The sequence below is a fragment of the Monodelphis domestica genome, chromosome 4, assembly GCF_027887165.1.
Source record: "Monodelphis domestica isolate mMonDom1 chromosome 4, mMonDom1.pri, whole genome shotgun sequence".
In the NCBI taxonomy this organism is placed as follows: Eukaryota; Metazoa; Chordata; class Mammalia; order Didelphimorphia; family Didelphidae; genus Monodelphis; species Monodelphis domestica.
This window is the reverse complement of record NC_077230.1, coordinates 178,835,621-178,850,596: the sequence shown is the minus strand read 5'-3', so window position 1 is coordinate 178,850,596 and position 14,976 is coordinate 178,835,621. Positions and strand designations below refer to the sequence as shown.

Sequence of the window (14,976 nt, the reverse complement as noted above, 5' to 3'; positions counted from 1 at the left end):
GCCTCACTTAAATCCTATTCATGCTCAAGTTTTCACTCCTTGTCATCGGTTTGCTTCAAAACAAATGACAAACAAAAACTATAGAAGCCAAGGAAAAGTTTAACTTTATATACAATGCTCCAGAGAACTTTAGGAATTGAGGCAGATGTAGAGCTTACATTGATCAGGGAAGAGGGGAGCCAATTTTTGAATTCATAATTAAAACCAAGAGAAACATAGATAGGAATATGTCAAATTAAGGTTGCTATCAAAGGCTTTTACTTAATCTACCATAAGCAATGAACCATACTATTGTTCCAAATGGATATTTAGAAAATATATATATGTATATAATTGAGGAATTCAAGGAATCATGACTATGATTTCATTAAGATTGGAAATCCAGGGTAATGAATTTCCTCTGTCAATTTACATCAACAAATTCTAGTCTTAAGAGAGTTGCCATAAAGCGCTGATAAGTTAAGCGGCTTGTCCTGAGACACTTAGGTACCGGTAGAGGTAGACACCTACTATCACTCCCACTACCACCACCACCACCAAGATCCCCCATACATATAGGCCTTAGAGGTAGACTTCATTAATATAGTTTCTAGATGAGGAAACTCCCTATCCTGATTTAGGATGATACCTTCTGTTCAATGGATAGTTTTAGAGAATTTCCTAGAACACAGGGGGGTTAAGTAATTAGTCAATAATTGCCAACCAGTATGTTTAAGAAGTAGCAGTTGGACTCAAGTCTTTCCAGTTTCCAAAAAAAACAAAACCTCTCCATATTTACTATTTCAAGTTGTCCTTACAGACATGTTTTGCATATAACTTTAATTGAATTTTGAAAAACGAAGAAAGCCTAGACTGTTGGCTAACTTGGTCTTCTAATCAGTGTTGTAAAGGCTGATTAAATTAACGTAAGTTAAAAAAAAAAGCTTTGAAAACCAGAAGGAATTGTATCAATATGAACTACCTACACCTGCACTTCCAAAGACCCTCTTGTCAAACCCTAAGCAAGTGAGATCAAACTGGGGAAATGCTTCTTGTGGGAGAGGATATTTGATTTGAGCCTTGAAGGGAACCCAATGCTTTCTCCTCCAAGTGAGGAAAATATATACAAAGGCATGAACAGAGGAGATGGAATGCCAAGAAAGGGATCAGTTTGGCAGAATATCAGGTGACATTAGATTGTGAACACCTTGAGGTCACAGTCCATCTTCTGCTTTCTTTTTTATCCAACATTTGTCAAGGGGCCAACACAAAGTAGAAGCTCAATCAATATTGGTTGATTGACTGACCAATAAGAAATAGTGTGAAACCAGTCTAGAAAAAAATAGATTTGAACCAGACAGTGAAGAGCTTGAAATGCCAGACATCCAAGTCATTTCCTGTGGTACTGCCCTTCTCTTGTGATGCTACATTGAACTCTACCTGGTAATGAAGAAAAACAGTCAAGCAAAACCAACCAGGAAAGGAACCGTGTCTAACAAACTATATATACACATCAGATTCAGCACCTGTAGTCCTTATCCCTGTACAGAGGAGTTGAGAAGGCCATTTCTGATTTCTAAAATCAAGATTGTTCACTGCACTTAATTTGAGATCAGTTGCCTTTTACTGTTGTTTTTGTGTACATTACTGCATTCATTATACGTGCTGTCTTATTGGCTCTACTTTCTTTGCTTTGCATGGGTTCACAACAAGTTTTCATGTTTTCAGAGACAGCTAGGTGGCTCAGGGAGTTGAGAGCCAGAACTCGAGACAGGAGTTCAAATCCAAACTCAGATATTTTCTGGCTGTGTGATCCTTTACAAGTCACAACTTCCACTGCCTAGCCCTTACCACTCTGCCTTGTAACCAATGAATAGTACTGACTCAAGATGGAAAGTAAGGGTTAAAAAAAAAGGTTTTCATGTTTTGTTTTGTTTTCTGAATTCCTCATATCTGTGGTTTCTTATAATGCAATGATAAGAATGAATCATTGGTAGGAACCATTTTCTCCCTGAATGACAGACTCATCTGTGACACATTTGCAGATCCAAAGTCAATTCTCCCCCTTCTGAGACTTGGTTTGAGCAGAAAGAAGACAAATTCTGTGTGATACTGACATTTCAGGTAAGAGAACCTCAGAGAGTATTTACGTCTTATGGCTATGCTCACCCCAGTCAGTCTTCAGAGCAAAGCAGTCCAGCATTAATCTCATGGGGATCAAACTATACACAGTTCTGTTTCTGGCTTCTGCCATGATTCGGTCCCAGGATTTCCATAGCTCACCTGGTTTTATATTTAATTTAATGCTGGTTTTATAAAATGCACCTTCATGGCCAGGGACTCCAGACATAGATGTCTCTGCAGTTCTAAATCACTAATGAGTGTTTTAAACTAGGAATGAAGCTGCAAGCACACAGGCGATGCTGTTATTGTTAATATCTAGTCTTAAAAATGTCACAGCCAAAGTCATCTTTAGACAAAATTTGTACCAATTGCATTGTGTTCAAAGAAATTACCCAGAAATAAGCTTTTTGTCATTGTGCTTAATAGAAATTCCATCAATCTCAAAATGGAATCCAAATGGCAATTATTAACTTATTTTATGGATGCAAACTAGATCCCCTTTCTGTACTCTGTGTGTTTCATGTCTAATGTACCTGTTCGAGTTCCAAAGATATTCATTTCAAGGCTCCAGGTGTTACTGGAGAGTAAAAATGGAAGTCAAATGGATTCATTTGCATAAAATGAATGAACACAAATCTGCTTTTCATAAATAAGTGCTCAAATATGAAGACTAATGGACAATTAATTAACAATCTATCCTCTATACAGCTGTGATCCATGGCGGTGAATTTCCAAGGGAAGTATCAGAACAAGGACATTTTGCAAATGCAAATTAGCCCAAATTACATTATATCTTCATCTGATCACCTATATTAATATTCATGGATCCCTACTTAGAGTTCAGTCTTCAGCCTTTTGGATTCCAAGTAGAGCCAACAAAAGAAGGCCAGTAGATATTTGCTTTAAATTCCAGGGCGATGGATGTATGGGTGTGGCATTTGTGTGTTTGGGTGTAGCTATTTCAATATGGCTCCTTTACCTGGAAGCTTGGGTGACTGAAATAACACGCTGGGTCTGGAAGGGCGGCCAGTGGGTGGGAGTGAGAACCAATGAGGGACAAGGGTGACTAATGGTACTAAATGAGCCTCCACAGAATAGGAAAGGAAGGGGTAAAATACTCCGTAGAGACTGTTGCCAATAACACACAATTCCTTTGCCGAGCCCTCTGCTCCTGACTGCTGACAGAGCCATGTATCCCAGATCAGGGATACAGATATACTTACTTACTTACACAGAGAGAATTTTAATGGCTTGGGTGATCTCTAAGGTTCTTTTTAGTTCTAAAATTCAGTGATTCTTTGGTTTTGCAGTTCAAAACTGCTGGTTCAAAACTTCAGTTGTCTGACTTGATTAATCAACAAACAAATATTAAAGTATCAGCTATGTAGCAGAAAGTGTGCAAGGCTCCAGAGATACAAAGAAAAAAAAGGCAACTGTCTGTCCATTCTGGGAACTAAAAGTCCTTTTTCTCTTCAGCGAGCTTTCTGCAGCACAATTCTTGGATTCCAGATTTCTCTCTCTTTAGAGTTAGTAGTCAGCTCCTTTCTTTCTGGTCAGAGATCTTATTTTGTCCTCTGTTTTAGTGTGAGTTCTAAGGCAGAAAAGCAGCAAGGGCTAGGCAAACAGGGTTAAGTGACTTGCCCAGGATCATATGTCTCCGAAATATCTGAGACTGCATTTGAACCTAGGACCTCTAGATTCCAGGTCTGGCACTCTACCTACCTCGCTGCTCCTATGTTTACTACATTTTTTAAAAAGTGCTAAATTATAGAGATACAGAAGTGAAGAAGGCATGGACCCTCAAGTTCACAACCCAGTAAATAAATCATTATAATATAAAATAGTACCAACAAGTCATTGTGAAGATTCATCATAAATTTAAGAGATCACTTGGACCTGGGGGAGTCATGAAAAGCTCATGTTGTAAGTAGTAATTGGATCCACGTCTTATAAGATGGGTAAGATTTCTACAAATGGAATATGAGTGTGGGCCTTCAACGAATATGAATTGGGGGCAAAGTGGCCTCAGACACTTCCCAGCTGTGTGACCCTGGGCAAGTCACTTAACCTCTATTGCTTAGCCCTTACTGCTCTTCTGCCTTAGAACCAATACACCGTACTATTCTAAGACAGAAGGGATAAGTTTATTTTTTTTAAGTATACAGAATAGTGTGATCAAACACAAAGAATCAGGAAAATGTGTTGCTTTTTTATTTATTTTTATTTTATTTTATTTTATTTTATCTATTTATTTTATTATTTATTAAAATATATTTGTTTTATTTTTGATTAGAGTGATAAAAGTCAAATTCAACTGTAGCAAAGAGCATATTACTGTGAGAAAAAGCTGGAAGGGCTGGTGGAAAATAGGGTTGGAGCCTAGAGATAGTACTAACTGTATGGCCCGGAGCTCACTAATGATGCTATCTCACCTTCTGTCAGCCTCAGTTTCCATATTTGAAGATGGAGATATTTGATCTTCCTCACTAAATGCTGGTTCATATTTTTGTCTTTTGTCTTCATATTCCCAGCTCTGAGCACAGGACTGGGCACACTGGACTGGTGGGTGCTTACTAAATGTCTGTGAGCTCTTTATTATGGGATGAAGTGGGAATTCAGTGAAGATGTTTGAGCTGTTGAGGTTACCCTATCCAGGATAGTCTGGAGAGAAGTGCTTGCGGAAGTCTGAACAAGAGGCTCCGGGTCTGGGATGTAGAGAAGAGGGGATGCGAGCCAATGTAGAGATAAGAATGAACAGGACTAACTGTTATTAATAAGACTGGAACATTGTTTCAAACTTACATCATAGAGTAAACTTCATACAAATATATTGTATATCCAGAATCAAGCTGCCTTTTTTCCCCTTCAGTAATTTTTTTAACCTTACCTTCTATTTTGGAATAAATACTGTGTATTGGTTCCAAGGCAAGTGAGCAGTGAGGGCTAGGCAGTGGGGGTTAAGTGACTTGGCCAGGGTCACCCAGCTAGGAAGTCTGAGACCAGATATAAATCCAGGACCTCCCTTCTCTAGGTCTGGCTTGTAATCTACTTAAGCCACCTGGCTGCCCCCTCTTCTAGTAATGTTTTATTGTATTTTCCCCCAATGACATGTAGAAACAATTTTTGATATTTGTTTTTTGACATTTCACAGTCCCCTACACATCTTTCCTCTCCCCTCTCCTCGATCACAAGTAATGGGATACAGATTATGCTATTATTGCTAGGTAATCGTGCTTTTAAAAACACAATCCAATACTAAGAGCAGAAAAATGGGAAGGCCCTATGTGCCAATCAGGAAGCACAAATGCCCGGCCCAATTTCACTCTGAGCTTCCTTCAGAAGCTAGTGGGGCACTTGTAGGAAATTCTTTTGCCACTCATGACATGATGGCATTGTTTTGACTTCTTGAAACAAAATTGGGGTTTTCAGGCAGCACCAGTTACCCAAAAAAGGGGGGAACTTGCCAGAGTAACCACCACAGAAGCCCTTGAATTAGTCTGGGCTCTAGATACAGAATGGATTTGTGGTAGCTTCCTTCTAAAATCTGAAAGAACTGTAAAAAAGAAAAAAAAAAAGACATGTAGCTAGAGATACATCTAGATAGACACATTTAGTAGGGAGATCGATGCTTCTCCCAGCTTGCCTAGCATGGCGTCGTCTGTGCCCCAGACCATCTGGGGAGGGGTGGGGTAACCTTCTTTGATGGGGTGTCTGTGTCTTTACAACTGCTACAACTGAGCAGTTCACATTTTTCCTCATAATTATATTAATATAATTCCTTTATAATCTGATGTTTTATTGAATGCTTTTAAGAACAATATTCTGAAAAGGGATCCAAAGAAGTCCAAGGCACCAAAAGGTAACAAAATCCTTATTTAATAGTTAATGAGGGGTCAGCTAAGTGTCTCAGTGGGCTGAGAGCAAGGCCTGAAAAGAGGAGATTTGGCCTTAGACACAGACCTGTGTGATCCTGGGCAAGTCACTTTACCCCCACTGTCTAGTCTTTACCATGCTTCTGCCTTAGTACTGATTCTAAGACAGAAGGTAAGGGTTTAATCTAAAAAAAAAAAACAGTTAATGAAAGGAGTTTGCCTTAGTCTTTGCAGAGGATGTTCAGAGCAGAGAAGGGATGTTCCGGCAGGACAAAGCAATGAATCATTTGAGCAAGCCTTGAGTCTTATTCATTTTGCTTGTCTTTTGGTCTCCAGTCTTAGGGAGGATGCTCCAGCCCCTCTGGTCCTAATTGTTTGGTATCCAGATGATCAGGAAGGTATATCAAGAGCCCTCTGAACCAATTAAATCTCAAGGATAGTTTCAACATCTGTACAGGAAAAATTAGCCAAACTTTCCAGACAGGGGTGGCGTGGGAGAGAGGGGCAAGTTCAGCCACTGTTGCCAGCACACCTCTGCTAATACCCAAGGTTTGCAGTTTGCTGCTCTTTCACCCACTGATGCATGTGCATTCTTCTTGGCAGGAACCAAGTCTGAGACACACCGGAGGCAGATGGCAGGCTGGGGGTGGGGATGATTGGTGCATAGATATTTGGGAAGGAAAGACCTACAAGCATGGTGGAAACCCAATTGCATGTAGGTGGACTGATAAGATTTGTCTGAGGCAGGAAGTGACCAAAAACAGAGAGGCAAACAGGAAGGGCACAATGACAGAAAGAGAACTAAATACAGAGGACATACCAAGAAGACTAAAAGTTACTGCTAGGAATACAGGGGCTCAGGGAACCAGATAAAATGTGTCTCTGTCATTTGGGTATATTTCATGCTCCTGGATTTTTTTGTTTTTTGAAAATTGGGGAAGGGGTTGAATCTATTTCATTCTACTCAGCATATTTTACAGAAATAAGTATTGCTCCAAGCAGAATTTCACTTTGAGGTTTGTTCTGAATTTTGAAGAAGTATTGTATTGCATCATAAGGAAATGTGAGAATACCTTTCTAATGATCAGCACATTGAAAAGATCTGGGGAGGTGTATTATGAACTGTCACTTAGGATCATAGATTATTGAGCTTGATCTCTTCATTTTACAGGTGAGGAAACTAAGCCCCAGGGAGATTAAATGACTTGTTCAAAGTCACTCATGTTATCCGTGTCAAGAGCTGGATTCTAAGTTGGGTCTGGTGACCGATTCCTGTTCCAGAATGGCTTGTGCATCACCTCTCACCCCCGGGAAGGTGTGGAAAGACCCCACAAAGATTAGGATGCTTCCTCCAATAGAAAAGATGGCCATCCATACATTTTTAATACTTATCTTTATTATGAAAGTGTTTTCAAAGTAAAATAATCCACAATAATGATTGGTTCCAGAGATTCAAGGATGAATAATTACATTTTTCCATATTTTAAAAAAATCATCAAAACACAAAGAAACTCCCAAAGTTCAGTTATGCACAATATCAACATAACAAAAGAATTCTAATAAGCTAACCATACTTCATTCTATTTCTGAGAGCTGCTCAAACATGGATTTGTCTTCAAAACTCAGGTGAAACCATGTCATCTGCTCCATTCCTCACTGCAGGTTAAAAGAACAATCTACACCCCAAATGCACTGTAACAAAAATGACGGTAGAGTAAATGTCTGTGCAAATGATACTTGAACATCTCCAGACACATTCAAACTGTGCTCTCTGAAACTACCATCTGAAGTTCCCAGTTTTCTAAGGTTCCTTACAAGAAACCCAGTTTCTAAAGCCTTCACAGCAACTCTGAAAAGAAAAGTCCTTTTGGTGAAACACTTTCCTACTGACTATAAACCACATAGATGGCTCCTGGTTTGTGGTGTCAAGGCAACTGGAGTTTACAGTATCCTGGAAAGTAGGGCTTAGTCAAGCTTGTGTTGGGAGGGAATGGACACTGTGGGTGACAAAGCAGTTCACACAAATGTGACACAGTTCAGACAAATGGAATCACACAAAGGAGGAAGTGCAGCAAATGAGTATTTGAAAAACTATCAAAGAACCAATGGCAGAAGGGGGGCAACATCCTGTCTTTCTTTTACTGAAAGTTAACAGGAGACTGGAAGGATGTAACCCTCTTTGAGATAAACAGAAGAATCCTCTGTCCTCATTTCCTGTATTATCTTAATGGTGTCTAATCTTATTGAGCTAGAGACATCATGTGCTGATTATTTCTACTATCTGCTTAGAGAATCTTTCTTTTGTTCTAGGGGATGCTTATTTTTTTAATACTTTGATTCTTGATATTTGGGTTCAGTCTGAACCCAAACTGAGAATACTTTGCCTCCATCTCAAAAATGCCATCTAGGTACATTGTTGGGACTTTGCAGAGTTCATCAATGATTATGGGGAGTTTTCTACAAACTTTGGTACAATTTTCTCTATTAAAAATACCAGAAGCAAATATATATATATATAGACAGGCAGTGTGGCTTAGCAGAAATAGTATGTGTCTCAGAAACACAAAAAACTAGGTTCAAAACCCAGCTCTGTCATTATTTACTGGTTGTATATGACTGTGTGAGTCACTTTGAAGCTCAACTTTCTTCTCTTCAAAATGGGAATAATAACACGAGCTTCTCACCACCTTAGGCTTTCAATAGGAAAGACTCGATCTTCCCTGTGTATAATTATTATATCATCAACAAACATTTTCTGAATACTAAGAAGTGGGCATTGTGCTAGGTGCTACTGCCCACGTAGCTGAAGGCAGAATTTGGCTTGAAATGTTTTTCTTTGACATTTTGCTATTAAGAATTGGCAACAATGAAACAGTACAGTCTTTTTCCTTTTTGGTATTCTGGGAATGGCACAACTTTATTTTACTGACAGAGTTAAACTGATTCTGGAGGTTATGAGTTCTTTCCGGTGATTATTTTACTGCAACTTTGATGACTCCAAAGGCTGTTTATGAAAACGTGGTCGGTCAGTCCTTTCTAGTATGTTATGGGGCAAGGCCAATGAGTCAAGTGAATTTATCTTTCTTTGCAGGTTTGATAAGAATGAAAAGTGACTCCCTTTCTGGTCAAGCTGATGAGGATTTTATGGTTTGGTTTTTTTTTTTGCATGTGATCTGTCTGATATTATCTGTGTCCCAGCAATTCCTTCATTGATTTAGCATATAAAACAGAAAAACTTGGAAGTCATTGTCAGCAAAAAGACTTAAGAAAAAGGGAGCCAGTAACATTCTTGGGGCTTTAAACCCTACTGTGGATTGTGAATGCATGTCTTCTTGTCCCTAAATACTATCTTGAAGCCCCTCTGGTCATTAAAATAACAATAAATCATTTATGTTTATGTAACACTTGAACATTTGCAAAATGTTTTACAGACATTTTCTCATTTGACCATAATCATGACCCTGGAGGCACATACTAAAAAAAACTTGGCCTTTAGAATTATTTTGTATTGATTTCACTTTTTTTTAAGAATTAAAATCTTATGAAGAATGGGCATGAAGACTTAGGACAATACTCTAGTAGATGGTGGCAGACGTTTCTAAATGAAAACTACTCTCAGTGCAAGATAATGGCATGAATGGCGTGAATGAAGGATTTTTCATTCCCTTGGTTTTCATTTTGAACACTTAGATGGGATAGGCTTGAAGGCCAACTGAAACAGTAGGGACTTTTTTTTAACTTCAGTCCAAATAAGACTGTTGTTGCTGTAAAAGGCTCAGACCTTTGCTATTAAGGATTAGACAACACGATGTGCTAAATAGTAAACTTTATCAAATACTTAGAGTTGGAATTTTGGCAACAGAATTGAATATTTTGTATTCCTTTTTAAATTTTTGGCTGATAGAGATCTGACATATTTCTTCTCTCAACTGGTTGCACTGGGAGAGGTGGGGGGTTGTCCACCTTCCCACATAGATTCATCTTCATTAAAAGACTGCTTCTTTGTCTGAATGGACCCCAGAGAACAATCTGTCTAGCAGCACAGTTGGGGTTGGATGGTAATGAAGTCATGGGGAGAGGTGTCTATGGTAGTTATACTTGCAAAAATTGTGCTAAAAATAAATCCCAAACACTAACAACTGTCCCTCCCACTCTTTCACTTCCAGGAATAGCCAAAGTCCTAATGCTACTAATGCAGCTAGAAAACCTGCACTATAACTAGCGTGTACACCATAGTCAGAAAGACCCTGCTCTCTTGGGCACTCCAGCTATGATTTTCTGTAACATTTGGTTGGCTCAGCAGTATGCTCTGAAGGACAAGAAAGAAAAAGGTGAAAGATCTGCAGGGTGGAAACTTTACAAAGGAAGCTGGCCAAGGCTGAGCATAGTTTGGCTTTATCTACTTTTTCAATAAACCTACACACAAAAATACACAGGTCACATTTTTCAAAATATATCCATTGTTCCATTGACTCAAGGCCAAATTCTAACCATCTAATTCCTTTTCTCCTAAAACATCAAAAAAACCTATAACATTTTTGAATAAAATCCTTTTTTCTAGAAGTTTCCTATATTTCCCCATACACATGGATGACATGAATGCAAACTGGAGGGTGAAAAATGTCTACTCGGGGTTATTGCTACAATCAACCTGCTTAAATATACAATCTACACTTTCAAGGATGTGGCATTGGTAGATGTTACATATTACCTTCACCTAGCCTTGAAGGGGGTTCAGAATAGAATATATGTACGTATTTGTGTATATAGACATATATACACGTATAATAATTCATCAAGAAAGCCAATAACTCCAAAGTTGTTAAGCTGCAGATGGACGCCCTACCCAAGAACATTGAATGAAATATAATTTACAAATTCATGGAAGGTTTTGGCTAGATTAAAATCAATTGGTATGATGATATCTTTGGGGTCCTCCCAAACCTCCTTCTAATTGATCTTCTGGGTAAAAATATGAATCACAATCTAGCCTAAACAACACTCAGAAATCATCTACTTGATCTCAAAGCAATAGTTCCTACGTCAAATATTCCAAAACTCATCATTCTGAAATTACTTTTCCAAACAAATAGAAGTGCATGTGGCCTCCTGGAGGTCAATGCCCCCACACACTTGGGGTTTGAAGCTCATACTCCACTATTTCTGCTAGATATCAGGTGGGCTGAAAACTGAATAGAGAATCTAAAGCATGGTATCACATTTCACTTGTTCTGTCTATTTTAGAAGATAAAAGAACTTTCTCTCCTTAATTTCCTAACATGCTTGACATTATTTTACGACAGCTTACATTTTCAGCATTCTTTCAGATGATAAACAAGTGCTATGAATCCTTTTTGATTGTAAATACAAATGCACAAATAGACGCATAAACACACATATCCTCATTTTCCTAACTGAAGTAAAAGGGTACTATGAGAAGTAGATAGAGTGCTTGCTCAATGACTCAGCAGTCATATCTTTCTGAATATTCTCAACACTGGGATGGGCTATTTTCTGGAGAAGTGGGAACAATCAATATTTTAATGTGTGATCTTCTAGCTGAGAGAATTCTTTATACCTTTGATAAGAAGGAAAGCTATTGCTTCTTCCTTCCCTCCTACATTAAAGGGGAGAAAATGTTCTTTGGTTTATGTGTACATTTTTTTTTGGCACACATATAACACCATCAAAAAGGAGGTTTAAGGAAGTCTTTTGCCCAGAAATCCCTCGCTGCTGATTCTGCCACTGCTGGGGAGAGCAGTTTCCTAAGAGAAAGGTAGCATTTCCAGTAGGAATAATACCCTCCAAAACCTTTGCTAGGAACTAAACAAGCATACATCGAGGGTCCTGGTGCATCATGCTAGTGCTTACAGTAGCCTCGTAGGTTTGATGAATCATTATGGTTTTTGGATGAGGAGAATGGTCACTATTCTCTTTCCTCTGATTTTGTCAGACATCATTATTAATCACATACATACACACACTCATATGAGCAGGTCAAATACTACAGGAGTTTTAAAAGTTGGATGCAATAAAGTGCTCAACACTTGGGAGAACTCTTCTAAGGCTCAAAAAATCAACTTTTCTGTTTGAGCAGGTCTTTCAGCTAGTTTTCTTCTGTGACAAGGCAGACTATTCAATTATCGGGAGAGCAGTGAAGCCTGGCTGAAACCTTTCTGCGCATGCATGCAATAATGACGAATCTCTGAGCTGGTGGACTCTGTTTTCATTCTTCCCAGCTCACAGAGACAAATTCTCAACATTAAACATGAATTCTCTACTTATAACTATGGACCTGAGCAAATGTTTTTCAGCTGAACCAGAAGCAATGCAAGATGCTATATCCTGCCAGGGTTAGGCTTACAAACAAGGCAGAACTAATCTGCCACCAGGAATTTACCATAGCCATTGACATAAATAGATCATGGGTATGCACACAAGTAATGGAGCCTATTCTAATGCAATTAACTACCAATTTAGTTGAAAACAATGCTAAAATAAAACCCCAATACCCCAAAATCATACCACTGTTTAATTTGAACTGCTAATTGATCACATTAGAGAGACTACTTACAAAACGAATTCAGCCCGTTTAAACTTTCACATTGGGAGAACAGCCACTGTGAACTGATCACCAATGACAAAACCAGCACTATAACACAAAGGAGGCAAACACATCTGGAGCTGAGTTGTATCTGCAAAGCTGCCTTTAGCGTACTATGAGTGACAATTCAAGCTGGCAAATAGTTATAGCAGACTAAGCTACAGCAACAAGGAGGAATAGAAGAGATGGGAGCATCTCTTTCTCCCATAAAGAATTTGCAGAATAAAAGGAGTGAGGCAATTCCCTTTTGTCCACAGATTTACAAACAAATACAAAAAAATAAATAATATTCAAAGACATTACATATGAAAATACTGCTCCCATTTGGGTCAATAACATATACATACAGCATGCCTACATATAGAGAATGGAAAGTCTTCTTCATTCACAGACAGGAAATATGGCAGTGCACTATCAGAATGCTTTGATAATCCTAATTTTTGTTTCTGATGCTGAGATACAGGAAAGGGACTGCATTCACAACTTAGTTAAATATTTCCAGTAGCAAAGAGTTCACTTTGTTCAGGTCTTGTGGTGTAAAGTAGTTAGTGTTCCTCTGCACATGGACCACCTGTGAGGTACCCATTTGTGCCACTGGTGCCACTGGTCCCATTGGTGTTGGTGGTAGGGTTGTGTGGGTTCTTTGCAGGAAGTACTGAATCTTCCTCATCTGAGCTGGATTCAATATCACTTCGGTCATCCTTGGACACCTGTGGAATACCCAGAGCACAATCAGCTTGTGGGAAATCACTTTTGTTGGGGCCATGCCAAGAAATACATGCAGTCATACAAGATGAAAATAGATATAAATGTTTTGAAAAAGCTTCATCAGACTAAATGATCCCTATGCACCCCTCTTATTCAGACAGGCTATGGATAAACATCATCTCATTTACTCATGTGAGGAGAAGGTAGGGTAATATAGTAGATAGTACACTGGACTTGAAGTCAGGAAGACAAGTTTGAATCCTTCCTCATATGTTTATTAGCTTTGTGATCTTGGGGAAGTCACTTAACCTTTTTGGGCCTCAATTTCCTTAGCTGTAAAATTAGAGGGTTGAGTCAGATGGCCTTTAAGGTCCTCTCGAGCTCTAATCTATGTCCTGCTGATAGGATAGCACAGCTGGATGGAAAAACTTGCTGTAGGATTGCAAGAGAATTATAGGAGTTGGCTATTAGCTGTTAAAATACTTGGCTTGAGGTTTAGCTGCCTCATTTGGGTATTTAAAATATGATTCCTCAATAGTCTTATCAAACCAAATATACCAGATAGGGACAGACAGATTTTAAAAGAGGGATTTATAGGATAAGATTGTTAGCCTGACGATATTTGACTGACCTGTCCAATGTCCACTAACATCTGTGACTCATACTGATAGGAGGTCCTATTATGACTGCTTAAACAATTGCTTAGATTTGATTTTTATAACTAGAATAGGAAGCCAGGGATGAAATAACCTAGAGTCCAGATGGAAATACAGGGGTAAACTAATCCTTTGCTACATATTGGTTATTTCACTTTAGTCCTGGTTAGCAAAGTATGCTTATGACTCTAATACTCATACAAATGATTGGTCAGAAATGGGTAGATGGAAGGTACTTCTAGATTTAAGCCAATTCAGGAAGAAACATTGTAGTTTCTGTTTTAAAGAAATATTGACTCCAAGAAGAAGGTCTGAAGCTTTTATAATTCTTTACTTCTACAGGACATAAGCAAATCTAGGGGAAATAAAGGGATATTCCTATAGATTGGGGTTCAATTTTTAACAAAAGGTATATTAAAAACAGTTCAGGGATGGGGTTGGGGGACTCTAAAAGAAGGCTTAAAATCCTATGAATGGAATCTTATTCTTACATACTTTCTCATACCTAAATGTTTAAGAATGCTTAATCTTAGTAGGGTCAGATGATCCTGAAAAAATAAGATTTGGGAAATGACCTAAGCTCTGAAATTCTCTTCTAGTAAGAGGGAGGGGGAAGAAATAGTATTCTGCTGCCTTGAAAATCTTCCTACTAACTTGGTGCAATGCAAATCTGTCTAACCTTATTCATCACTTCTAATGCCATCTACTTAGAATCAGAGCTTACCCATTTTATAATAGCTACATATAGCTTCTCTATGACACTATTTGATATAAAGTTCATCCATCATAATTCCCAACCAAAGAAAGGTTTAGTTTTTCAAAAACTAAAGGATGTCATCAATTTATTTTACCGTAAGATATAATTAAGGTATAAGTCCCAAGTCATTATTAAAATTAAGCTTTATGATATATTTTATTCCATTAATGATAAATGCTCCTACAAATAAAAAAGAACCTACATTTGCAGGTTTGAGTAGTTTGGGCTTAATTACATGAAGAAAAATCTATATAAACACTACCTTCAAAGAAAAAA

At 38.3% G+C, this 14,976-nt stretch overlaps 1 protein-coding gene across 2 annotated transcripts in view; it reads right to left on the bottom strand.

The window, feature by feature from the left end:
- Positions 1–7,349: 7,349 nt before the first annotated feature.
- Positions 7,350–14,976, bottom strand: part of CERS6 (ceramide synthase 6) — a 323,332-nt gene continuing 315,705 nt past the window's right edge. For both annotated transcript variants that reach the window (XM_001375375.5, XM_007494319.3), the window contains one exon: positions 7,350–13,289. In XM_001375375.5, coding sequence (XP_001375412.2) covers positions 13,125–13,289 — 165 coding nt within the window. In that variant the 3' untranslated portion in view covers positions 7,350–13,124. The remainder of the gene's footprint in view (positions 13,290–14,976) is intronic.